Source organism: Carettochelys insculpta, chromosome 1 (genome assembly GCF_033958435.1).
Source record: "Carettochelys insculpta isolate YL-2023 chromosome 1, ASM3395843v1, whole genome shotgun sequence".
Taxonomy (NCBI): Eukaryota; Metazoa; Chordata; order Testudines; family Carettochelyidae; genus Carettochelys; species Carettochelys insculpta.
Window position 1 is genome coordinate 16305493 of NC_134137.1, and position 24865 is coordinate 16330357.

The 24865-nt window shown below is 52.4% G+C and overlaps 1 protein-coding gene across 2 annotated transcripts in view; it reads right to left on the bottom strand.

The window, feature by feature from the left end:
• Positions 1 to 1656: 1656 nt before the first annotated feature.
• Positions 1657 to 24865, bottom strand: part of P2RY2 (purinergic receptor P2Y2) — a 39825-nt gene continuing 16616 nt past the window's right edge. The window contains exons 2-3 of one of the 2 annotated variants that reach the window (XM_074981093.1): positions 15961 to 16177; positions 1657 to 4741 (exon numbers count right to left, since the gene is read on the bottom strand). In XM_074981093.1, coding sequence (XP_074837194.1) covers positions 3670 to 4737 — 1068 coding nt within the window. In that variant the 5' untranslated portion in view covers positions 4738 to 4741; positions 15961 to 16177 and the 3' untranslated portion in view covers positions 1657 to 3669. Of the gene's footprint in view, positions 4742 to 15960; positions 16184 to 24865 lie in introns of both variants that reach the window. The other variant, XM_074981082.1, reaches the window with a different exon arrangement.

Here is a 24865-nt window from a genome sequence, read left to right on the forward strand (position 1 = left end):
GAATGGGCCTGCCAGATTTAAAGAGCTACTAGAAAGGCATGCTGGGAAAACGTCCCATAAGAAGCCCCGGGAAGTTAGTAGGAAGCTACAGAAGCCCCATTCTGCACCTGGCTGCAATTCAACAGATCCTGTAACAGCCCACAGCCATATTGATGTCAGGGGAGTTCCATGGGAACACAGGGCTCTGCCCCCAGTGGCTGGGTCCTGAGGACTGAACTGTGCCGAATAGGCCGACGTGGCGAGGTTGGTGTGGGGATTGAAAAAGCCATTCCTCTGGTCAGAGTATCTAGGCTGGCCTTATAGCCGGTGGAGGCACAGGTTGTTTGACAGAAGAATTCTGTTGGAGTGGCTACTCTTGTTCAGATAGGTGGTGTTCCTGCACCAGCAGGAAACCTTCTATTGGCGTAGGCTGTGCTTACACTGTGGGGTTATGCCAGCCTAGCCTCAGGAATGTAGCTATGCCACCATAGCCTTGGAATGGGGCTGCAGCATAGACGCTTCCTGCATCGACATCAGGGGTTTGCCCATCAGTGTAGGTACATCGTCTCCCTGAGTGGCAGTAGTTATGCTCAGGGAAGAATTCTTCCATTGACCTAGCCATGTCTACACCAGCAGATAGGCCAGCTTAACTGCGGCGCTCAGGGGTGTGAATGGTTGGCCTCGCCTGAACCTTCAGCCCCTTTCCTGGACCTCTTTAAACCCTGAACCCTTTCTCCAGCTCCACGACAAAACTTGGCACTAGGCTTTGGTCACTCTGCCAGTAGAGGATCTGGGTATACCCACTGCTCTGATTGCAACTCAGGGGCTGTATACATAGCACCCCGTGCTGCTTTCTTTACTTCTTGCTTTTGCTGCATTCCCTTGGCTGCTTCTTGCTCTGTCCCACCACCTACATGGGCTCTTGAGCTGTTCCCTACGTGCCCAGGATCCCTTCCAGGCCCTCCAGTCTGTGGAATTTTTCTCTCTCCTGGTTTCTTAGGGTCTTCTCTAAGGCTTCTTTGCCTGCAGAGCTTGGAGCAGTCTCTGCCCTGTTGTATTCAGGCAGGGTTTTCTCTCCTTGGTCTCTGTAGGTGGATAACCCCAGAGGCCTCTCAGGCAGAGATTTGCCCGAGTCTCTCTATCTGTGGCATCTCACAGCCTTCCACTCTCTCTTGACCCTTCTAGTCCAAGATAGAAGCTGCCCTACCACTCTGCTCAACTCCTGTAACTCCTTTTAATTGAGCATACTGCACTCTGATTGGATCCTTCCCTGCAGCCTTTCTAGGGAGGTCTGGAGGACCCATCTTTACTGCTCCTTTTCCTGGGGTCAGGTGAGGTAGGATGACAAGGGCCCCAGCAGGGGGTCTCAAATGGCTTGGTACACCCCATCACGCTATTTGTGGCATTTCAGATCCAGGGATTTGGGTTAGTCAATTATAAAGAGAAGAGCCACTGGCAAAATCCCTACCAAAAGTTTTCAAAGACCCTTGAAAGTGCATGGGTTTTTCATTGGTACTATGGTGACATTTGCTGCCTTAACCATTTCCATGCCTGGAGCTGAAAACCTCTCAACAGGTTAAACAATTCAGTCATTATGCCAGTCCCAAATTTCCCACCTCTTCTGATACTGACCCAGGTTAGACCAGACTGTGCAAGAATGAGAATAAGAAATAGAAATTAAGTTATTTTATCATAAACAATACAGATCATTGCATATTACAAAAATAAAAATGTGCTCTATTGTCACAAAATGAACATTTTAGTATAAGTTAGTACTTGAAAAACAAAACTAAAAAACTTCCAGTCAGTACCTCTCTGGCTGCTCTGACCCAAATACCTGTGTTCAGCCACCTCTGATCCTGGGCCACCAATAGATCAGAGAGAAACACACTAAATGGGATCTTGAATTGTGCCTAAGTGAGCTGAGAACACAGATCCCACTGAAAAACTAAGTCACTTATATGTTTTAAAGATCCCGCTCCACTGTCTTTTATATAGGGTCTGACTCATGTTCCTCTGAAGTCGATGGAAATTGGCTTCATAGGCATTGGATCTGCGTGTTCTGTGTATTGCCCATGATCTTATACAACTGGGTGTCTTTATCTCCAGTAAGCCGGATGTGTGTAAAATCTAGGAATGGGAGAAACTGAGAAGTTTTATTCTCTTGAGTGAGTTTTGATGGGGCAAAGTGTTATCTGCACAGCTCCACCAGGCAGCATTGTCAGCTCTTGCAAAATTCTACTTACCCCCCTTATCGGGGACAAGCAGGTTTGTGTTGTTTTTGTTGTGGGTGAATAAATATCACCCGTTTTTCATCACCGTCGTTTTGGTGCTTGGGCTGGGCAGCTTTTAAGACCTGAAAATTAGAGATGGAAAAGATCTATGAGCTCAGATGGACCTTGCCAGGGCAGCATATTTGCTAATGCTTCCTCCAGATTAGCTTGGCACCCGTGCCGGGGGTTGCTGACCGCTGCTTTAGAATTTCAGCGTGGCAGGGAAGGGCAGTGCTATCAAGTGCCTGGTGAACAGGGGATTAACTCCTGTGCAGCTCTCTGGAGAAAAGCTAGGAGATCCAACACTTGAGAGACAAGACTCTTGCCGTAGGAAAGGTCATAGGCCACCCATAAAACGGGGCAGAACCCCTTGCTGGGGAGTTTTCCTGTTTCCTTTCAGTCTTATGATTTACTTGCTTTCTTTTGCTAAACATTTACCCAGCTGGAAAAGTATTGTAACAGTATTTTTCTGGGCCCTCCCTCTGGCTTGCAGAGAGACGAAAAGCCTCCCATCCCGGGTATGGTTGCTGAAAGCCTCCTCAATGGCTGGATAAAAAAGAATGGGGAAATGTTTTGCTAAACACGTCACAGGTTTCCCGGAGTCCCAGGGCTCCGTATTCTGTGATATTTTCAATCAAAATTTGGACTGAAGTTTTGTCAAAATAATTATCGACAGTTTTCACATACAGAAAGCTGTTTTCTTACCAATTGCAATTGCTTTTTTTGATTAAAAACATGAGCAGGAAACATGTGAAAAGCAGAAAATTACAATCAGCTCCACACAGATTTGGGAAGTAGGTGAAAAAAATTGTACAAACTTTTATCGTGGATATATTTGTGTTTTACCATGCATTGTCATTTCTTTGGCTTGACAGCCATGTACCAGGTTGTCTTTCCTCACTGTTGGGTAGATACCTTTCAGTATCAGACAGTGGAGTGGGATTGGGGGAGAAATATTTGGGTAACAGAGCTGAATGAGAACATGCTTATGCGATTTTCATATATCTCTGCAGTAGCACCCTAGTTCCAAAAACTCATTAAACTGGTGAATAGTGTTGAACATTTCTGCTCAAACAGGACACTGCCACTACCTGAAGTCTAGGGAATCAACTGGGTGCATGAGAGCCATTATCTTGGTTCCCACACCAGGAGTTGAACCAGGGACCTTCAATGCTAAATGACTGAGCTGTTACAGCTTACTTGTAAGTCAGGCCTCTGGAGTGGAGGGCTGTGACAACTCACATCCTTCACAGCTCAGCACAGAGTGGGACCTGTAGTGCACTCATTAGAGGGTTACACGTGCACAGTGGCAGCATGCCAGGCTCCCCTTCATGCAGTGGAGAAGTTCTTCTCTAATAAAGACAGAAGAACCCGCAACATGGCGGCACAGTGGAGAGAAATGTGGCAGGCTAGGATTTCACACTTTGGCTATCATATTTAGGTTGTCACTGGTTTCCATGTTACTGTTGGGAGTTCCCCCCAGGGCCCTTTGGTTTGCTGTTTTCAATGCCACTTTGTTGCCTCCAAACTTCACAAACTTTTGGCCTGCTAAGAAGTACAAAATGGGATCCAGGCAGCTGTTGGTACTAGCTAAGGGCCTGGTCACTTTGTAGGCTAAGTTAATAGCATTGAGGGTCCCACAGCTCAGGTCCCAGCTCCGGAAGGAGTAGTACAAGGTGCGAGTGACATGGAAAGGAAGGAAGCAAATGATGAAGACAACCAGGACAATGATGATCATCTTGACTGACTTCTTTTTAGACCTGGACATCCGGGAGGTGCCCCGGGTGGGCTGTAGCAGCTTCCGAGCCATCAGGCAGTAGCACACGATGATGGTCAGGAAAGGGATGCAGAACAGTAGCACCAGCATCACAGAGCTGTAGATGACAAACTGGCCGAAGAGCTCCTTGCTCGACGTGTCGTGGCAAGTGATGGTCGCGCACCTCACGCTGGTGGTGACGAAGAAGAGCACCGGTGACTGGCACGTGATTATGATCAACCAGACCATGCCTGACACCCTCCGTGCATAGCGGACATGGCCCCAGCGCAGTGACTTCAGTGGGAAGCAGATGCCCAGGAAACGGTGGACGCTGATGCAGAGCAGGAAGAGGATGCTGCAGTAGAGGTTGGTGTAGAACAGGAAACGGACTATTTTACACAAGCCCACACTGAAGGGCCAATTGTCCCCTTTGGCATAGTAATACACCAGCAAGGGCAAGGAAACAACATAGAGAGTATCCGACACAGCCAGGTTGAACATATACGTGGTGGAGGCGTTCCAGATCTTGATCCTGAAGAGGAAGACGTAGAGGGCCAGCAGGTTGAGGCACAGCCCCACCACACACACAATGCCATAGGAGACGGGCAGCAAGATGTACTTGAACTCCTCATTGAATTTGCACTTGTAGGTGTTGTCCTCCACGCTGCAGACAACAGTGGACGAGTTGGCACTGATGTTCCAGGAGCGCAGACCTGGGAAGTTCTCCATGGCCCTAGAAAACAGGGAGCAAACAGTGACTGGAGGAGCGGCTCACTGAAACAGGAGAGTTAATACATCTGGGCACAAAAATACTGACACTGCAATGATGCAGGGCAGAGCGGACAAGTTATGCTTCAATGATTATTATTTGTAGGACCGCATTGCTTGTGTAATGCAGACAGACCCCAGACAGAATTGGACCTGGGACCTCTGGGCTACATCTCGACAGCGGATGCAATTTCAGGATACGGTGGTATCCCAAAATAGCTACCCACGATTACGCAACAGTTTTCAAGAAAACGGGCGCACTATTTCGGCATCCCTGTAAACCTCATCGCTTGAGGACTACGGGGATGCCTCAAAATAGCGCTTTATTTTGCCTCAAAGCTGTTTATTTTGCTGTTTAGACAATGTCACATGCCCAAGTAGCCAATTTCAAAATCTACACAATATAAGGTACACAATCTGTGTAGTGCAAATTGTGTAGCTCACTTTGAGCCTACAGCCCCATGTAGACACAGCCCTGGAGCTTTGTACCTGAGCCTCTACCTCGGGGTCAGCTAGTGAACGTGATGGCAGGGCTATGATGTTGGTCCTTCTCATCAGGAACCTAGTCAGCATTTTTAGTTCTGTTTTTGCTGCAAACTGAAAATCATGATGCGGTCTCATTAAAATAGACCAGGGGTCAGCAACCTTTCCGAGGCAGAGTGCTGAAATTTGACCTTTTGACTGCTATATGGTTGCAGGTCCCAGCTGAGATTGGAGCCCCATTGGGTCAGGTGCCGCCCCATACACATCTTGAGAAACAAGCGCTGCCCCTAATGTAAACATATGAAAGGAATTTTATTGTCCTCGTTCTACAAATAGGACTTTGAGGCACAGCGAGGTCCATGAGCCGGCATCAGGTCACGCATGAAGCCTGCGGCCTGGCTAGCAACTGAACACAGAGTTTCTGACGTCTAGTTTAGTGTCTTAATTACAAGCTCACCGTCCCTCTCCATAGATAACTAGTCCCTGGGTTTCACAAACGCACCAGAAAAACTGGTCAGATTCAAGGCTGATCTACAATGGGACATGCCCCAGCTGTGAGGAGAGGGCAGCCGTAGGAACCACAGGTAAAGACACAGGAAAAGGAGCCCATTACTTCAAGAAAAAATTCTGTATGATTACAGTTCATTTGCCAGGCTTTGGGGGAATCCTGTGCCCCTCTAAAGGTGTCTAAGTCTCTCCCCGGGCCTGCATGTGTACTGTGATGTGGAGGGAACCTGCTCCTGTCTCTGCCACTCCCTTCCACATGACTTCATGTCTTCTCATCTTCCTCTGGCTAAGGATTCATAGTCACACACTGTAACATCTTTCAGGATGTAGGAGGGACGTTTTCTTTGTAACGATTAACTCCGGGAAGGTGCTTTTCTGAGGTGTACAGAGGCACTTGCAACCCTTTGCTGCGAAGGTGACAAGCTCTGGGCTCTGTCTGAGTTTTGGTGGGACGGAGTCAGGATTCCAGCCTCAGTCCTTGAGAATGTCACCAGGGTTCAGCCAGCCTCAGCATGGCCCTGCTAAAGGGCCCCCTATGCTAGCAAAGGACTTGGCTACGCTAGGAAACTGCCAGGCTGAGGCCCCACGTTTGAGTTGGTCTCTATGGAAGGAACTGAACCCATGTTATAAGGATGTTCCCAGATCGTGCCGTACGTCGAAAGGCAGACGTTGATGGCGAGCAGCATTCTCTCTAATTTTTTTCCACCCATTTTATGGGCACCAAGACATTTGTGGATGCGCACCGCCAGTAGAAACCCACGCTGCTGGCTGGGGAGTCACGCTGCTAATCAGCTGAATCTCTCGTGGCTGGCTCCCAAGCACACAGCCTACAGGGAACAGAGAGGTCCACCCTGCACCAGGTTCCAGACACACCCAGAGGCTTTTGGCTTTATTGCTTCTTGTCTCCATCCTGCTGGCCCGGGAAAGGCGAGGCAGGCCTGGCATGCTCCGACCCAAGACCACCTCCAGCAGCTACTTTACCCCAGCCTACACAAGCTGCTCCTCTTCCAGGAAGGGGCCCCTGCTGGGGCTACTGTGGCTGTGACTTGGGGTGGCTGGGGCCAGATGCTGAAGCATGGAGTGCAGTGGGGTTCCCTCTAATTTTTTTTCCATCCATGGTGGGAATAAATTTTATTACATGCACCAAGGCATATCCTGATGTGTACCACCCCTACAAGCACACGCTGCCCCTTGTAACTGGCTGTGAGCACTCCACTAATCAGCAGAACACCACGTGAACCTCTGCTGGGCGGCCGCCCAAGTGCCGTGCTTACAGGGAACCCTGCTAGAGAACAAGGCTGTGAGGTGATTTGGCTCTTCTCCTGTATAGATGGGTGCTAAGACATCAAAGCAAATGCACCCCAATAAGGGCCAGAAAGGAACCTGTCTCCCAGCAGGAGGAAGTGGCCTGTGGGAACCAAACACCCCACCTAGCTTGGTGAGCTTGGTTCTGTTTTTAGGCTCTCAAGAAGATGAGAGCTGCTGGTGCCTGTGGGCGGAGGAGGAGGTTCACTCTGGTTTGCTGGCAGACTCCTTTACTGGGTTGGTCAGCGTGAGGCTCCCTGCTGAGTTCTAAGGGAGGCAGGGCTGAATAGCCGCCAAGGTTTGTTCCACCCAATCCTGGAAGTTTAATTTGCACTTTTATTCCCAGAGAGGGTAAGTGGTGGTGGAAGGTGCCAGGTTCGACAGCACTCGAGACAGGAGTCCAGGACGGGGGAGACAAGGTGCAGCACCACCAGCTTCCCCAGGCTGGGCCTCAGCTCTGCCCTGCTGGGCGCCTGGTGGGGGGAATTGAGAGGGTAGTGGCTGGGATGACAGCACTGGTGACAGTCAGGAGGGCGTCCTTTCTCCACAAGGTAATGGGCCAGTTGATTCCACATGGGCCACCAAGCAGCTGCCGTATACTAACAGATCCGTCCTGTCCACAGGACAAACCGGGGTGGCTGCCTCAGGCCCTGTGCTTTTGGGGGCCCCGTGGCAGCTGCTCTGGCCACCCTATGGACAGAAGTGGGGATGATTACCTGGGCAGGGCGTGGCGGTGGCGACAGGTGGTGGCAGCAGCAGGGGGTCCCCGCCCTTCCCACTCCATTCCACATGCAGTGTCCTCCCACCCACCGAGCCCTACTTCTCCATGGCAGCAGGGCTCAGTGGGCCGGGAGTTTGCAACAGACCAGAGAGGAGCAGGTGACTGAGTGTAAAGGGAGGGCCAAGAAGGGGCGAGTGGCCCACTGCCACTGCTGTGCCCTGCCCCAGGTAATCCCCAGCCTGGTCGGCCAGGGAGGGGTCAAGAGGCAGGGTAGGGTGAAGTGGGGTAGGGGTAGGGCCTGCAGTGCATGGGGGTTGCTCCCAGGCCCAGCCCTCCTCCTCAGGACGGCCCTATATACTAACGGCGGCTGGTACCAGGAATTCAGCTGAGCACTCTCCAGGCAAAAGACTTCAGATCCAATTCTCAGTCTCCTGAACCAGCCACTCTCTGGCCATTAAGCGTTCCCAGTAGCCCTAAATGCAGAGATCGACTGTCCCTCTATTCAACCCTCCCTCCGTTTTTCCTAGTTCTCCCTTTCAATTCATGACGCATACCACAAAGTAACCGCCAACTGCTCATGGGCCGTGGGGACACGTGCTGGTTATCTCATTCAGCAATATCTGCACACGCCAAATATAGCTTTGGAAACTCAACAGAAGGAACTAAGGGGTGTCTTCCCTTCCATCCTTCCCCTGTAGTTCTGCTTTCCATGCACATGGGCTTAGTTTCTTTCTGATAGCTTGTTTCAGAGTGTTGCACATTGTTCTATTCAACAGTCCTGGTTACAGTCCCCTCTCGATGGAAGGGCAGGATTTGCTTCAAGGTGCTCAGAGGGTCTACCAAAAACATGAAAAATGTGTTTCAAGCCTCTTTCTTTTCTTCTGCCCTTGTGTTTCTGCAGCCAGAGAGCAAAGGGCTTGGTTGATGCCCCGGAGCTAGCAGTGGACTTAGGGGGAAAAAATATCACTTACAGGGGGAAATTATGCACCAAGCCAAACATTACAGCTAAAAGTACTTTTCTGGAAGCCCCAGATCCTAGATTCATGTTGTGACCACTTAGAGCAAGTCAGGATGCATCTCCTTCAAATCACCTCAACTGTTTTGTTCCGCGAGTATCATTTTAATGCTAGACCATCCTGTACTTTCCCTGATGTCTCTTTACCTCCACCACAGGCTTGGAGGTATTGTTTTGGGGAAGCAGCAGGAGGAGAGGCTGACTCATGATTTTGCAACTCTGGATCTAAGTATCATGGAGCTAAAAGGCCAGCAGCAATGGAAGGGTTGGCTCTGCTTGTCCTCCCACCATTGCTGCACTGAAATCTTTCCCTGCGATAAACAGCACAGACCCAGCCGAGATGTGCACTGGCCTGGGAGCCTGACTCCAAGACTGCTGAAGTCAGTGTATAGACCTATATTGACTGATGGACTTTGGATCAGCCCTTGTTCAATATCTAGGGATTGCTCTACACCTAAGCTTCTTGTTGATCTAGCCACAGCACCAAACCCAGCTCTGCTGGGCTTTTTGGGATGTCAGGTCACATGGGAGTACAGGGAAGTCACGGACTTGGATAAGCCAGATTCCAGAATTCAGTGAACTGCTTCCTGATTGGCCCCATGGTCTTGATCCGGATTGGCTTGTGACTATACATAAACATTCTGAACCGTCTGAGCAGCAACCCACTGGCTGCTAGTTGCTACTTAGACCTGTCTGCTTTGCTGCCTCACCTAACCCCACCGAACACTTTGCCATAGCTTCCTGTTGGATCACATCATCCAGCAATTGCGTCTCTTGCCTGAACTTTGACCACCGAGCGGGACTACCTTCACGCCCTGGGTCCCGGCATTGCCATTGCTCAAGGATGCAAAAAATTTTGTAGACACAGCTAGGTCAGGGGATGAATTCTTTGCTGATGTAGTTACCATCTCTGGGAGAAGTGGATTAACTACCTGCTGCCCCTGTGGAACATGTCTGCGCACTATAATGTGCATGCACCTTTATTACTCTGAAGCTAGTTCTGTTTCTTCTTGTCTTCCCCTTTCTTTTACGTGATGACCCCCTTCTTGTGCCATGTCTTTTGCGCCTGGAGTCAGGGACTGTCTTTGCGTGTTTATCTCTGACTCGTCCCTACCACGTCTGTTTCTGTGAAGCACCCAGCATCCTGGTGGGGGTGCAGAAATAACCCACTAACACTAACAACACAGTAACAAGCTTGCTGGCTTATTACTCCTCTTGGAGTTTGCCCAGTTCTTTCGCATACAAGTGCAAGTCCTGAGTAACTGTCCTGGTCATTCTTGGGGATGACAAGGAACAAGAGATTGGCTGTGGAACATTCCCTCCGCCTGACAGAAAGATGTTAATTCAGCTGCAAGGAGAACAGCAAAACCTTCCAATGGTGAGGGTGCTACCCGGGCTGGGGCAAGACCTGGCTCTGCCGCAGTCTTTCTGGATGACCTTGGACATGTTACGTAGGCCTGGATCATCGTTATCATCAACCATGGGCTCAGCGCCCGGTGGTGTCCGATGCCTCCCTCACTATGTCCTTCCGTCTTTCCCTGTCCAGCGTGGAGTGGCTTAGTTTCTGTAGACTAGCTCCACACCAATCTACTATAGCATCCACACATTCTCTGCGGGGTCTGCCTCTCCCATGTGCCTCTCCCAGTCAATATGCTGAATGACTTTTTGTTCATTAGGCCTGGATGCTTACAGGTATTTCAGAGGAAGCCACAAGCACCTGGGCCTTAGTCTCTCTGTACCCCAGTTCCCCTTTGTACCCCCTGACTTACAGGATGTCCTCCATTTCTGAAAAGTAGGGGTCTGCTTCTTATTGACACTACCATCCTTTTAAAGTGCTAGAGCACTGGAAGGCAGCCTGCAGCCCATGGGCCACATGCAGCCCAGCAGGGCTGTGTGTGTGGCCCACAAGACAGTTTATTCCCTGTTGCCCCTGGGCAGAGTTTTCACATTTTGCTGGTTTCCATTTGTGTCGGGTTTTTTTCCTGCTGGTATTACCAAAGTGACACGCACCTACAGCCAGGGCACGTGGAGAGAGGACCATGCTGATTGCACACAACACTGACTGTGGGAGTCTCGCCCTGCCTCTGTATCCAGTCAAAGTGCTGCTACCATTCAGTCGGCACATCCTGCAGATTGTAGGTGCACCAGCGCAGTGAGAAAAACTGCCCTGTCCTGGGAGACTGTCTTGGGTGTGAGAAACTTGTAGCTCGTTGAGAGGAAGACAGGCCTCTCCTGCAGCCCACTCGCTGCCTAAGTTGCCCATCGCTGTGCTAGAGAGACTGAGAGTAAGGTGACCTGAGCAGGGAGGAGAATTAGGTCTTCATATTTCTTTTGCAAGGCTACACCCTGGGATATGATCATCCCTTCTGGATTAACAACCAAAGCAAAAAAGAGTGCGGGGAGATGCCCCAAAGTCTACAGTAGGGTCTCAACATTCACGTACCTAAGGTTCACGAATTCAAGTATTTGTGAGCAGCTGCTTCCCACGGGCTCTGGGCAGGAGCACTGTCAGCCATGGATTCCCTGGGGCTCTGGACAGGAGTGCCAGCATCCCCCACTTCACCCAGGCTCCAGGAAGGAGCCCCAGCAGCCAGGCTCCAGGCAGGAGTGGCTGCCATGCTGTGCTGTACTGTATTCGCAAAATTCAGCATTCCCGAGGGTTCTCAACGTGGAACTCTTGCAAATGTTGAGCCCCTACTGTACTTAAAATATACTAGAAACAGCACTTCCATCCCAGCAAATCTGCCCCAATTGCGCAGTGTTCAGCTAACGCGGGGAAAGGAGGTGACCATCACACTAATGGGGGCAGTTGATAGTAGCAGCAGGTCACCTGAGAGTGTTAGAAGTATCAGCACCTGAGTCACACATGCAGGGGATGCAGGTGAAGGATTGAACGCTAATGCCTGCATGATGGAACAGGTGTAACCTCTGCGTGCAGAGGGCCAGGAAGTTGCAAGCTAAGGCAGCTGGATTTAGTTCTTGCTCGGGGCTGGGCAATAATTGGCTGAGGGACCAGACACTGTTCACAAGAATTTGCCCTGGGTGGGTCACCAGATGCTGTATTGACTTGAGCGCCCACAGGTACAGTTACTCTCAGCTTCTATTCGCTCCAGTTTGCCATTCCTGGCCAATGGGAGCTGCAGGAAGCAGTGGCCTGGCAACCACTGCTTCCTGCAGTTCCCATTGGCCAGGAACAGCAACCCACGGCCAATGGGAGCTGTGAACAGCTGGACCTGCAGACACGCAGGCCAATAAAGCCTCTGGCATGGGCTAACCCTGACAAACTGCATCCAGTCACTTTTGCTCACCCCTGTTCTTGCTTCGCTGTAACCAGGTGTTGTTTTCAGAGCAGGGCTCAGCAGGAGGGGCAGGTGTCGGTGTCACATGGTCCCTTTCTCTAGAGCTGGCGAGAACAAGTGTCCCCCTCTGTGATTTTCTTCTGCAAAGGGCTGTGGTGCATCTGTCATCCTGACCTCTTCAGGGGGTAGAAAGGCCCTCCTGTCCCCTTCTGTTCCAGGAGGGACTCCCTTGGCATGGCTGGGGAAACAGCTGGCTGTGCTGCAGAGTTTCTGGGCAGCACTGTGTCCCATACAGCAGCCCTGCAGGTGGTCATTACTTTGACATCCCCTTGCCCCGCTGGGCTGTCTATATTACACTGGGGTTACTAAAGTCCCTGGAGCAGCCTAGGCCTGGGGAGGAATAAAGGTGGCACCTTAGTGACCTCACACCCTGCCCTGAGGTCCATGCTGCATCCTGCAGGGCCTAGCTCTCAACCGCCGGTGTGTGCTACTTCCCAAAGCCTAGGCAGGCTCAGCCAAAACAGAGGGCTCATGCCTCTGGCAGAAACACTTGAGTCTTGTCTCCAGCCCTCCCGAGTGTCACCCCTGCCAGCATGGACAGTCCGTGCGGGAAAGATGAGCAGAGAAGAGGAGTTCAGTCCAGGTCTGCCGGAGGGACCACCCCCAGTAGAGGGCTGTGAACTAGAGGTACGTGAGACGAAGGGCCCGGGTTACTGGGAGGTAGATGGTACACATCATATCTAACAGTTGGGTGCCACCTTTCTAAGAGCTGGTGACTGGACCCCCTGGGCCCTGTTGCTGTCTCTGCCCCCAACACTCTGCCCCCCGTTGCACGTCTTTCCCTCTCTGGGCTCTTGGTGCCTGCTCGCAGGTCAGAGGTGGCCCTGGCTGAGCAGAGGCTGGGATGAGTTAATGACCCGTCACCTCCCGCAACTCGGAAGTAAACCAGTGTTTGGTTCAGGCACCATGTAGTGTTGCCAGGTCCCTGGAAACCAGGCACTTTGCAACCCTAAAAAGCACCCAACACAGAAGCCAAAGCCCCGTGCGGTCAGGTAAAACGCAGCGAGCTGGCCCCCCCCAGCTAACAGAGCTCTTTGTACTGCACAGCATCCTGTCTGTATGCCAGCTCCAGAATGGTACTTTCATCACAGGCATGTCTGGTAGGAAATGAAGTGCAGGATTACATGACCAAGATATCAGCAACTGGGTAAAATGAAGAAGGATCATATCAGCTCTGGACACTTGTCCTGTTCAGAACAAGACCTTTCCAGAGCACGGTGCCCCTCCCTCTGTTACACAAGTCTGGGTTCCAAAGAACCTCACATCTCAGCACTGATGGGCTTCCCACAGTTGAGGCTCGTGCTCTTCACACAACAAATGTAAAGGAGCCGAACAGTCTCAGCTGGGCCCGAAGCAGAAGCACACCAGGCCTAGCTGGTCGGTCATAGCTGAGCCTACGTGACCTGGAGCATGAGCAGAGCTGGAAAAAGTACACAAGGCTTCACTGGGCAAGACCTGGCTCTGCCATAGTCTTTATGGATGACTTTGGACATGTCACATAGTATGGATTCTTACAAGTATTTAGGAGGAAGCCACCAGCACCTGGGCCTTAGTCTCTCTATCCCCCAGTTCTCTGTTTGCACATGAAGCTAGTTGCTTGCTGGGTCTGGAGAACTGCCCCTTCTCCCCCTCTGTTTCAGCAACCCTCCTAAATTCCTAACACAAAACCTGCTGTGTCTCTCTGGTCTCCTGCCTGTCTGACTCCTGCCCACATCCACTTCATCTGCACCAAGTGATCGCATGGGAGTGACAGCCAAGCAATGCGAGGCTCTGAAAGGGAGCAGGATGACCTTTCCTGAGAGGCACAGCCAGGACTAGGAGTGGGATGGAAGAATGTCAGTCTGTGTGTATGACATACCAAGCGCTGACCGAGACCCAGCAAAGGGCAGAGGGGAGCGGCCAGAGAGAAAACAGGGCATTCTCCCTGCCTGCAATGGCAAATGCTGATCTCAGCTGTGCTGTGTGGAAATCCACTGACTCCCAAAAGCAAATCCAGAGCTTCTTTCATGACCTTCCAAAGGGACCTGTGACAGGGTGAGTACCACTCCTTGACCCCAGGCCTTTCGCAGGCCACAGTCCCACATCATGGGGCCCGTTGCCCTTGCCAGGGTTCAGGCTTTCATCCCTTGGCTCTAAGGCCAGCGGGTGGGAGCCCTCTGGTCTGACTGCGCTGAGTGACCAGCCCTCCCAGCCTCTGGCTGAGCTCTGGGGCTACTAGGGGGCAGGGAGCCCGAACACTGCCTGTGGGAGCTCCTCACCTCCTCTGATATCTCTGATACTGGTGGTGTTCTCCGCCACTACTCTCGCCGTGTCTGTTCTAATTTCCTCACCTCTCTCCAACCTCCCCTTCCACTCTCTCCGACCCTCATCATTGGGGGAAGGCTTTTTAAAGAGGCCCGTAGCAGCCCAAATGGGACCAGCTGACCCCAGCTGGTTTATAGCAGCCTCTTCCCCGCTGCTCCCTCTCTGCCTGCGAGGGCATGTGATCAGCCAGGGCCGTTGCTGTTCTTTACAGCTGCCTCTGTCTCCCTTGGAAGCTGGCTCTGGGCTGACCCTGGCACAGTCATGCTGGGCAGCTGTTCCCTGTGTGCAATCCCACAAGCTCCACTTCTGTCCTCGTCAGTACGTAGGTCAGACATCTAAAGAAGGTTGGGACATGCTATCGGTCTCAGTGCCACAAAAGGGCCGACCGTACCGAGCTCTGCATCGCGTGTCTCATGCTGGCAGCATCGACTCCAGAACTGGAATGGGGTGAGCCACTGGATGCAGAGCGGCCAGGTCAAATTCAGCCCAGGCAAGAGGGAGAGAAGGAAATGCCACGAAGAGCTGCCTGAAGCCATAGCTAACCTCTGCCTCAAAGGCACCTGCTCGCCACTGGAAGAAGTAGAGCACGGCATCAGGTTCCTGGTGGGCTCCTCACCACTCCCAGTGCACTGCTGCTTTCTGCCTGGGGTTAGCCAAGAGGCCGCCCCCCTTGCTGCCAGGTGAAGATTGAGCCACAGTGACCCATGTGATCACTGCCTCCAACCCTGATGATTGTTTCTGGGCTGCTGCAGGGGAGGGAAGTGAGCACCATCAGGAGACACCTTCTTGTCCAGCATGCAGGAGTGGATCCCATGCACCAGACGGTGTCAGGAGTGTCTTCCTCCCATGCTTGTCTGGCTACCTCTGTCATCCCTGATCAGCTGCCAGGTCCTGGGGCTCATGCACCTGCAATGGCCTGAACCCTAACAACCCAGGGAAAGGGATAGCTCAGTGGTTTGAGCATTGGTCTGCTAGCCCAGGGTTGTGAGCCCAATCCTTGAGCGGGTCATTTAGGAATCTGGGGCAAATGAGGGGGGGTGGTGCTTAGTCTTGTCCAGGGGACTGGACTTGATGGCTTCCTGAGGTTCCTTCCAGCTCTATGAGACGTGTAGCTCCATATATTAACCTCTGAGAGCCGTTCCTTTTGCAAGCTGTGGCCATCAGAATCAGCTCTCAGAGACCCAGGGCTTGGCCTCCCTGGCAGCAGGCCATGGGCTTGGACAGCACCCAACCAGAAATCAGAATGGGCTCAAGGTCAAAAGACTTCAAGAATGAAAACAACCACACAACTCTGGGGACTTGGCTGCAGGTAACAGCTACTCCACTAGCCCATGTATAGTATATAGTCAAACCCACACACACCTGTGATACATGCACATATGATATCTCCTTCCGCAACATGTATGAGGGAGTGGAGTTTATCAGCCCTGTTTTCATGCGTGTAATTCTAGTAGCATATCCAGACAGAGTGATGGAGGCAATATATTTACCTACTGGCCAGGAGTTACTCTCTATCAACACCTTTGCACTGGGATCAAGAGCTGTTGACTGTCTCCTGCTTTCAGATCCACCGGTGCGTAGCCGGTGCCCTCATTGTCCATCCATGGCTGCTCCACAGTCCTCTGCCGGGCTCTCTGCAGCAGCTGACGGACACAGCTGCAAACTGTTGCTCCGCAGCACTTGTGCGTGCAGCCTAGTGTTCTCGTCCTGTAACTTAACCAGAAACAAAACCCTCATCAGTAGGAGGAGGTGAATGTCAGCGTAAGTGCTATTCCGTCTGCCTTGGCGTGTGCACAGCAAAAATGATTCAGTGTGTGGGAGACAAATAGCTAACATCCTGCTTGCAGTCCATGGCCTGGACACTGTTTCACTAGCATGTCCAAGCACACACTACAGTGTGAGCACATGTGCACACACACACACACGCCCCACCTCGTTGCTGAAAAAGCCGCTCATCTCAGTCCTGTTTCTGCCACAGAACAGCAACACCACCAAAAAAAGTCACAAGAGAAACAGTGGTCCGGACAGTTCTCGAATAGGGAAGCGAAAGAACTGGAGGGCAGCCAAATTCACTGTCACCATGACCTCAGAGCAAGGGTTACGCCCTCCATTCCTGCTGGCCTTCGTGTCTGTCTGAACTAATGTCAAAGACGCAGGGTGGGGGCATTTCGGCCCTAGGTTAAGATTCTGTTTAAAGAAGGTCCCCAGGCTCAGCATGACTAGGACGGATGTGGGCTGTTTGGAAGGGTCATGGCCTTGCCTGGGTTTAACATTTAGACTCCCCCCCACACTAGCCTCACGCTGATAGGGATGAGCCAGAATGTGACACCAACTAAGTGCAATGGGCCCCAGGCAGCTCCTCTTTAGCTCCAGTGGCAACTGTGCCCTGAACCAGGAGCAGAGCGTGTCTGAGGAAGTGAAACCAAGAGCACTGGCCGAACTCCAGGCAGTGCAGAAGGTGAGCACTGTCCGTGCTGCATTGAAACAAGTCCATTGGGCGCCTGACAATGACCTCACTTCTAGCCATCTGAGTACCGTGGAAGGGTATCCCTGGGTCTGGCCAGGGTCCCACGCCTCGTCCTTTTTCAGGAGGGGTTAGGCCGCACCCACCTCTGCCAGTCTGGGCCATGGTCTGTCCTCTCTCCCTTTGCCAGCGTCAGGGCTTCAGTTTGGCTGGGGCTGGCAGGGTGCCAGGTACTCTCCCATTGAGCTACTCCCACTTCCCTCTGCTGCCTCTTGTAAACATGACCTGTTTGCCTGCTCTACCCTCTCCCTTGGTGGGACGGCTTTTTAAGCCCGGCCAGAACTCCAGGAGAGAGATCAGCTGGCCCTCATCGATCAACTGCCACCACTGCCTGTTGCCCTCACCTGGGAGCTTAGCTAGCTCGTTCTCTCCTTCCCCTAGCCCAAGCTGCATCCTGAGCTGCCTTTCACCCTTCCAGCTGGGGTCTCCTGGCCTGACCCTGGTACAGTGCATTTAACATAATAAACCATAGAATCCCTAAATCAGCAGCACCTCCTTTCTCCCCCGGCCTTATGGATTGGCACTGTGGCCCTCATTCTTGTTCACACTACATTGTGAAGACAAAAAGCAGTCAAGTAGCACTTTAAAGACTAGCAAAATAGTTTATTAGGTGAGCTTTCCTGGGACAGACCCACTTCTTCAGACCATAGCCAGACCAGAACAGACTCAATATTTAAGACACGAGAACCAAAAACAGTAAGCAAGGAGGACAACTCAGAAAAAGATAACCAAGGTGAGCAAATCAGAGAGTGGAGGGGTGAGGGGGGAAAGGTCAAGAATTAGATTGAGCCAAGCGTGCAGACGAGCCCCTATAGTGACTCAGAAAGTTCCCATCACGATTTAAACCACGTGTTAATGTGCCGAATTTGACTATAAAAGCCAGCTCGGCTGCTTCCCTTTCCAGAACGGTGCGATAATTCTTCTTCAGTAACACACATACCTTTATGTCATTGACAGAATGTCCCATTCCATTAAAATGTTGACTAACTGGTTTGTGGATCTGGAGTGTTTTGATGTCTGTTTTGTGCCCATTGACCCTTTGTCTAAGGGAGTTAGAAGTCTGTCCAATAGACAAAGCATCTGGGCATTGCTGGCACATGATGGCATATATGATGTTAGTAGAGGAGCATGAGAAAGTGCCCGTGATTCTGTGAGTAACCTGGTTAGGTCCAGTGATGGTATTACCCCATGAATACCAGTCCTTGCACCTTTCCCTGCAACAAAGCCCACTGCCAGCTTTGTCCACATATTTTCTCTGGAAACATATCTTCTCTGGAAATACCATCACTGGACCTAACCGGGTTACTCACAGAATCACGGGCACGTTCTCATGCTCCTCTACTAGCATCATATATGTCATCATGTGCCAGCAATGCCCAGATGCTTTGTATATTGGACAGACTTCTAACTCCCTTAGACAAAGGGTCAATGGGCACAAAACAGACATCAAAACACTCCAGATCCACAAACCAGTTAGTCAACATTTTAATGGAATGGGGCATTCTGTCAATGACATAAAGGTATGTGTGTTACTGAAGAAGAATTATCGCACCGTTCTGGAAAGGGAAGCAGCCGAGCTGGCTTTTATAGTCAAATTCGGCACATTAACACGTGGTTTAAATCGTGATGGGAACTTTCTGAGTCACTACAGGGGCTCGTCTGCATGCTTGGCTCAATCTAATTCTTGACCTTCCCCCCCACCCCGCCACTCTCTGATTTGCTCACCTTGGTTATCTGTTTCTGATTTGTCCTCCTTGCTTACTGTTTTTGGTTCTCTGTGCCTTAAACATTGAGTCTGTTCTGGTCTGGCTATGGTCTGAAGAAGTGGGTCTGTCCCAGGAAAGCTCACCTAATAAACCATTTTGCTAGTCTTTAAAGTGCTACTTGACTGCTTTTTGTTTTGATAGTGTATAGACTAGCACGGCTTCCTCTCTGTTACTATTCTACATTGTGAAGGAATCTTAAAGCAGTAACTTGACACCATTTCACACCCACAGCACAGCTAAGGCATACTGGTGTCAATGATGAGCTCTTTGGGCGGTCTGTCTCTTTACTGGCTGTCTGTAATCACAAGGCCTTTGTCTTGGTTGAAAGCTTGAGGTGCTTCTGCAAAAAATGGCCGGTCAAGTTAGACACCTAGCACCCTCGTTAGACATCCAGATAAGCGATCCCCTAATGCTTTAGGGAACTGAGCACCCACAAGTCCTAGAGATGCCCCAGGGGCTGCAGGTGCAGAGCAGGGTTCCCTGGCTCAAACCTGGGACCTTCCCCTCATTCCTGGGGGCCTTGCAGAAGGCCTTCCTGAAGCTCAGCAGGCTCGCCTAGCGCCAGCCAACCCACCCCACAGCTCAGACCTCCTTGCCAGCCTCTATCAGGTCTCCTGCAGCTCAGCCCCTCAGTCAGCTCTCTGCTGATTGTGCTCAATATCCTATGGCCAAGGGGTCCTCTTTTCAGACCCATTGCATCACAAGTGCACTGGCTTCTTCGCTCTTAAGGGGCCAGTAATCCTGGGCTGCTGCCACAGCACTTCCTGGGGACCTTTTTGCCTCGTCTGCTGGGTCACAGGCTCATCCTCTCATCAAGGCTCTTTGTGGCTCCTGGAGATTTCCCTGAGTGCTTTGCACTTGATGCACTAAATTTAGTCCTTTCCCCCTTACAGCCCTTGTGGCACTCTGGAAGTTGGGTTTCTAAGGAAAGGGTTCTCAGGAGCCCAGATTCCACTGACTTACTCCTCACGGGCTCAAACCTGGGACCTCTGGAGCTTCATGCAGGTACATCTATAGCTTGAGCTAAAGGCCAGCTGGCTCTCAGCATAGGCTGCAGGGGACATTTATTCTTTTGCTGTGACGTGGTCTGGGGGCCACTACATGGGCCAGTGAACCACACAGGTGCCTGGGTTACAGCAGCAGAGATCCAAGCGCTGCCCAGCTGGTTAGCAGAGCGCTCACAGCCAGCAGTGGATGATTCTGATGGTGGTGCATGTCTGCACATGCCCCAGTGCGTGAACCAAAATTTATTCTGCCCATGGGTGGAAAAGACTAGAGGAAAGGTTGGCACTGATCCACCACTGGAAGCCAGCCTGCTATTGTTTGGGTGCCTGCGTACAGATATAGGCCTAACTCAAGAGACGCTCCCTGGGATGCTTTCCTCCAGTCACGTGAGATTTTACGTGTCTCTAATTGTTCTTTTCAGATGGTTTCTGGTCCGTTTAGCTCCTAGGATCTAATGAACAGGGCCTGGATGGGAGCCATGAGAACTGGTGCCAACCTAAGGAGATCGAAACCTGGCTCAGCTTCTAACTCCCTTGGGAGGCCCCACAGTGGCAACGAGGCTTTAGGAGGCTGACAGATTCCCCACTGGCACTCAAAGGGGTCACCTGGGGACTCAGTTGACCCCACCCTGCTTCAGCTGTGAGGGGATATAAAAGGAGAGGGCCGAGCTCAGCAGAGTGCTGATCAGGAAGAGGGTTAGAGGTGGAGCTGTTGCTGTTGTAGCCCTGAGGCCCAGCTTACTGGTCAGCTGCCCTGAAAGGGAAGCCCAGTGGTAGGTAGGGATGTGGTGGACTGTGCTGAAAACAGGCAGCTGCGCAAGCTGTGTCCTGAAGGGCAGCAAGGGGGAGCTGGGCTGGCAACTCATTTACACCCCCTGTGACCCTGAGTACGTCCCTTGCTCGCTCTGTGTCTCTTGCTTCACTCCTGTGGAACACTCGTGCTTGGGAGCAGGGAGGGTCTCTCTGGGTTTGTCCTGCACCTCATGCCCTGAGGCTTCCTGCTGGATCTTTCTGCGGCTTTGAGAATAATAAATTCTCGGTTAGGTATGAGTCCAAAGTAATTCCATGGACACCACTGTCCCTAAACCCCTGTCACTAAGAGCGGAGTCTGGCACAGCCACTGCAAAGGCTGCTCCTGCCACTGCTGAGCATAAGGCTAAAACCATCAACAACCCATGCTCAATTCACAGCAGTTCCACTAACGTCTCCCTGTAAAACTCAGACCGGTCTAACAGGGTGACTTCTCTACTTTACCATGCAGTAATTTGGTGCTGCATGAGGAACTATCTGCTCTTGGGAACCAAGCAACCTGCATGTTTGCTTCCTCCTCTAAGACCACAGTTAAAACCCACAGTAACCAAACGAAAGCATTCAGAAAGCTCTGCCGCTACAGAGCCTCATCTGGACCGGGGTAGCCAGAATTGGGTGGTAAGTTAATGCTGGTTCTGCTGCTCATTCAGGGGCCTAAACAGACTCCAGCGCATTGGAGTTATACAGAGAAGCAGCCTGAGAGAAAACTCCACCATGTCCATCCTCCACTCACACTCCTCTCAACAGCAAGAGGCTGAGATGTGGATTGGACTACAGACCGTTCCTTGCCTTTCATGGCTGTCGGTTTTCTGAATGTGCCTGCTACAGAGAGCTGGGCCCAGGCTGCACAGTTAGGCTCCAGCTCCCAAATTTCCCAAAGTCCTGGCTGTTTGGATCTGACCTCTTCCGACTGCTGTGGCCACCATCATGTCTCCTCAGCCAGGACTGAACCAGGGACAGAAGTCTCAGCCATGCTACCTTTTCCTCTTGTTTCAAATACTGTGGTTCCTTCTTCTCTGGGCTCCCTGTAAGTTTCAATGTGCCCTTCCCCTGATATCTCCTCCTCTCGGGTCCCTTTGACACAGACCTCACCTCATGCCACTCATCCAAAATAATTCATGTCTGTTGCTTTCAGCCCCCATCCCATCTCCAATCCCCTTGCCAGGTCATGCCCCCATCACGTTGTGCATCCTATTTGCACTTCATCTCCTTGACCACACAGCTCCTGCTCCTATCCCTAAGCTGCTCTCCTTGTGATTCTCCCCTGCACACTCTGCTCTATCACTGGTTCTTTTGTCTAATATCTGTGTGCCTTCTTCCATGCAGGGGCCACCCAAACCCTGCTTCTCTGCACTCCAGTTTACTTCATGCAATTCACTCCTAAAAAATCTCACCTCGACTTAGTCTCCTACCAAAATGAGGCATATAAAAAAATTCCGTATTATCCCTTCATGCGTCTGCCTACCCAGCCATCTCTAGAGCCTTATCAGTAGCCTGTGTCTGTTCTCAGATGTCTCTTTGCCAGGGTGTATTATGTTCCCTCTTGGTACATCCAGTGCTTAGACTCTAAGCAGGCACCTGTCTCTGGTGTTTCTCTGGTGAGGAACCTGGTGCACTTGTGATTGCTTCATAATCATAATTGTCTGACTTGTGCAATGACTCATTTTCTCCAGTGTACCAGGAAGGAGCAGCTCATTGCCTTTGTCATGGGGCAGCCTTCAGTTTTTAACTGCCCATTTCCTGAACCCTCCTAATCTCCATGGACTTACCCTCCGCCACCTCCTTGTGTCACCTCATGGAATCACAGAATCATAGAATTCTAGGGCTGGAAGGGATCTCAGGAGGTCATTGAGTCCAGCCCCCTACCCCATCTCCATGACCTGCCACGGGCTTATGCACCTCCCCCTCCCCCTGTGACCTCATCTCCATGACCTGCCATGGACTTACCCACTCCCACCATATGACCTCATCTCCATGACCTGCCATGGAGTTACCCACCCCCACCTCCTCCTGGGACCTCATCTTCATGACCTTCCGTGGGCTTACCCCCCAACCACCAAACCCCACCCACTCTCCATCTGTGTGACCCCCTGGGATCTGATTTCCTTCAGACAGTTTCTTACACTCATTGTCCCTCTTCTTTCTGCCCCCACTCAGCCCCCTCTACAGTGGAGCGAGCGAGGGAAATAGCTCAGGCTCCACACTGGCTGCACTACCAGGAACAGCCTCCCTTGCTCTGGTCCCTTTGCCTCTCTCCAGGCTGGGGTGGCTAACAGGCCTCCCGTAAGCTGGTTCTGCTCCAACGCCGAGAGCCTTGCATTTTTCCCTGCTGATCAGCCTTTCACCCCAGTGACCGGCTATTGGCTCCTGCACCTCTGTAGATGTTTGCAGGGTGCCAGGCCGTTCACTTGCATTGTCAGGCACAGCTTCATCGGCTGATGCGAGCGACTGGGAGATGCTGTCATGTGACAGAGGTCTGACACCCGCCAGCCCTTTCCTCTCCCTGCTCTGGGGGCCAGGCACTACCCCTCCGACCTGGCTCAGCAAAACACAGACCAAGGCAGCAGACGCTAAGGCTAGGGACGAGCTGGCTTGCGGCTGGCTTTCCAGCTAGCATGTCCCAAAGCCAAGCAGGAGTGCCGGGAGAACGTGTGCACCATCGGAGCCAAGCTGAATGTGGGAAAGAGGCAAATACTTCCCTCCTCTCCCTCTGCAAACAGACCCATTCGTTTCGTCGGCACTCACAGCACAGCAAGGTGCTACTCAGCTGGAGCACAGGTGTCAGATCCTGGCCCGGGGCCTACTGAGGTTCCTGGACATTTTGCCATTGGTTTCTATGTCCAAAATGCGTTAAACCCGCTCCCAGAACTGGCCAGAGGCTTGTCCAGCAATCGCACAGCCACAGGCTGGGGGTGGGGAGAGGATCTGGTTCTTCATTGCTCTCCCCTTAATTCCCACTCCCGCCCCTGCCAAAGCCCTGCCCCCTTTCCCTCCATGGGCACAAGGGTGGCACTTGGCCATGGGGGTAAACCTTGCATCCCCCACACAGGGAGCCTGAAACCTGGTGGACCAGGTACAGTTCTGCTGGGGGAAGTGAGGGGGAGCAGATGTGGGGGGCAGTGCAGTTTGCCCCCTTCCCCCGCAGCCCAGCTGTGCCGGAGCTCCCTGCACTGTGTGTGGGGGTGGGTGAGTGGATGGGTGGGGGTCCTGGCAGGCAGGATGTGGGCTGAGCCATAGAACTCTGCTCCCTCCGGAGCAAATCTCTGGAGTCAGAATACACAGGGGCCTTGGGAGCTAGTGCCAGGCTCAGACTTCACCTCCTGCCATTGAAGCCTGTGTGAAATAGACCAGACGCGGCTGCTACGGCGCCTCCTGCGCGCACACAGCAAAGCACTGGGCCTGGGCAGCTGCAGGCGCTGGGGAGCTGGGCTTGTCTTGCGGCTTTGCAGATAGTTCACCAGCAGCTGATGGGCTCTTGGGAGACAAGTGTCCCACTTCACTGACTTGTGAACAAAGCGCAGCAAAGGAGAGTGCTCTGCCAAAGTCCTACACTCTGTGATCCACCCACTGCCCCTGCCCACGCCAGCAGCAGCTCTGCCAAAGCCCTACACTCTGTGCTCCACCCACTGCCCCTGCCCACGCCAGCAGCGGCTCTGCCAAAGCCCTACGCTCTGTGCTCCACCCACTGCCCCTGCCCACGCCAGCAGCAGCTCTGCCAAAGCCCTACACTCTGTGCTCCACCCACTGCCCCTGCCCACGCCAGCAGTGGCTCTGCCAAAGCCCTACGCTCTGTGCTCCACCCACTGCCCCCGCCCACGCCAGCAGCAGCTCTGCCAAAGCCCTACGCTCTGTGCTCCACCCACTGCCCCTGCCCACGCCAGCAGCGGCTCTGCCAAAGCCCTACGCTCTGTGCTCCACCCACTGCCCCTGCCCACGCCAGCAGCGGCTCTGCCAAAGCCCTACGCTCTGTGCTCCACCCACTGCCCCTGCCCACGCCAGCAGCAGCTCTGCCAAAGCCCTACGCTCTGTGCTCCACCCACTGCCCCTGCCCACGCCAGCAGCGGCTCTGCCAAAGCCCTACGCTCTGTGCTCCAGTCCCCTGCCCACGCCAGCAGCGGCTCTGCCAAAGCCCTACGCTCTGTGCTCCAGTCCCCTGCCCACGCCAGCAGCGGCTCTGCCAAAGCCCTACGCTCTGTGCTCCAGTCCCCTGCCCACGCCAGCAGCGGCTCTGCCAAAGCCCTACGCTCTGTGCTCCACCCACTGCCCCTGCCCACGCCAGCAGCGGCTCTGC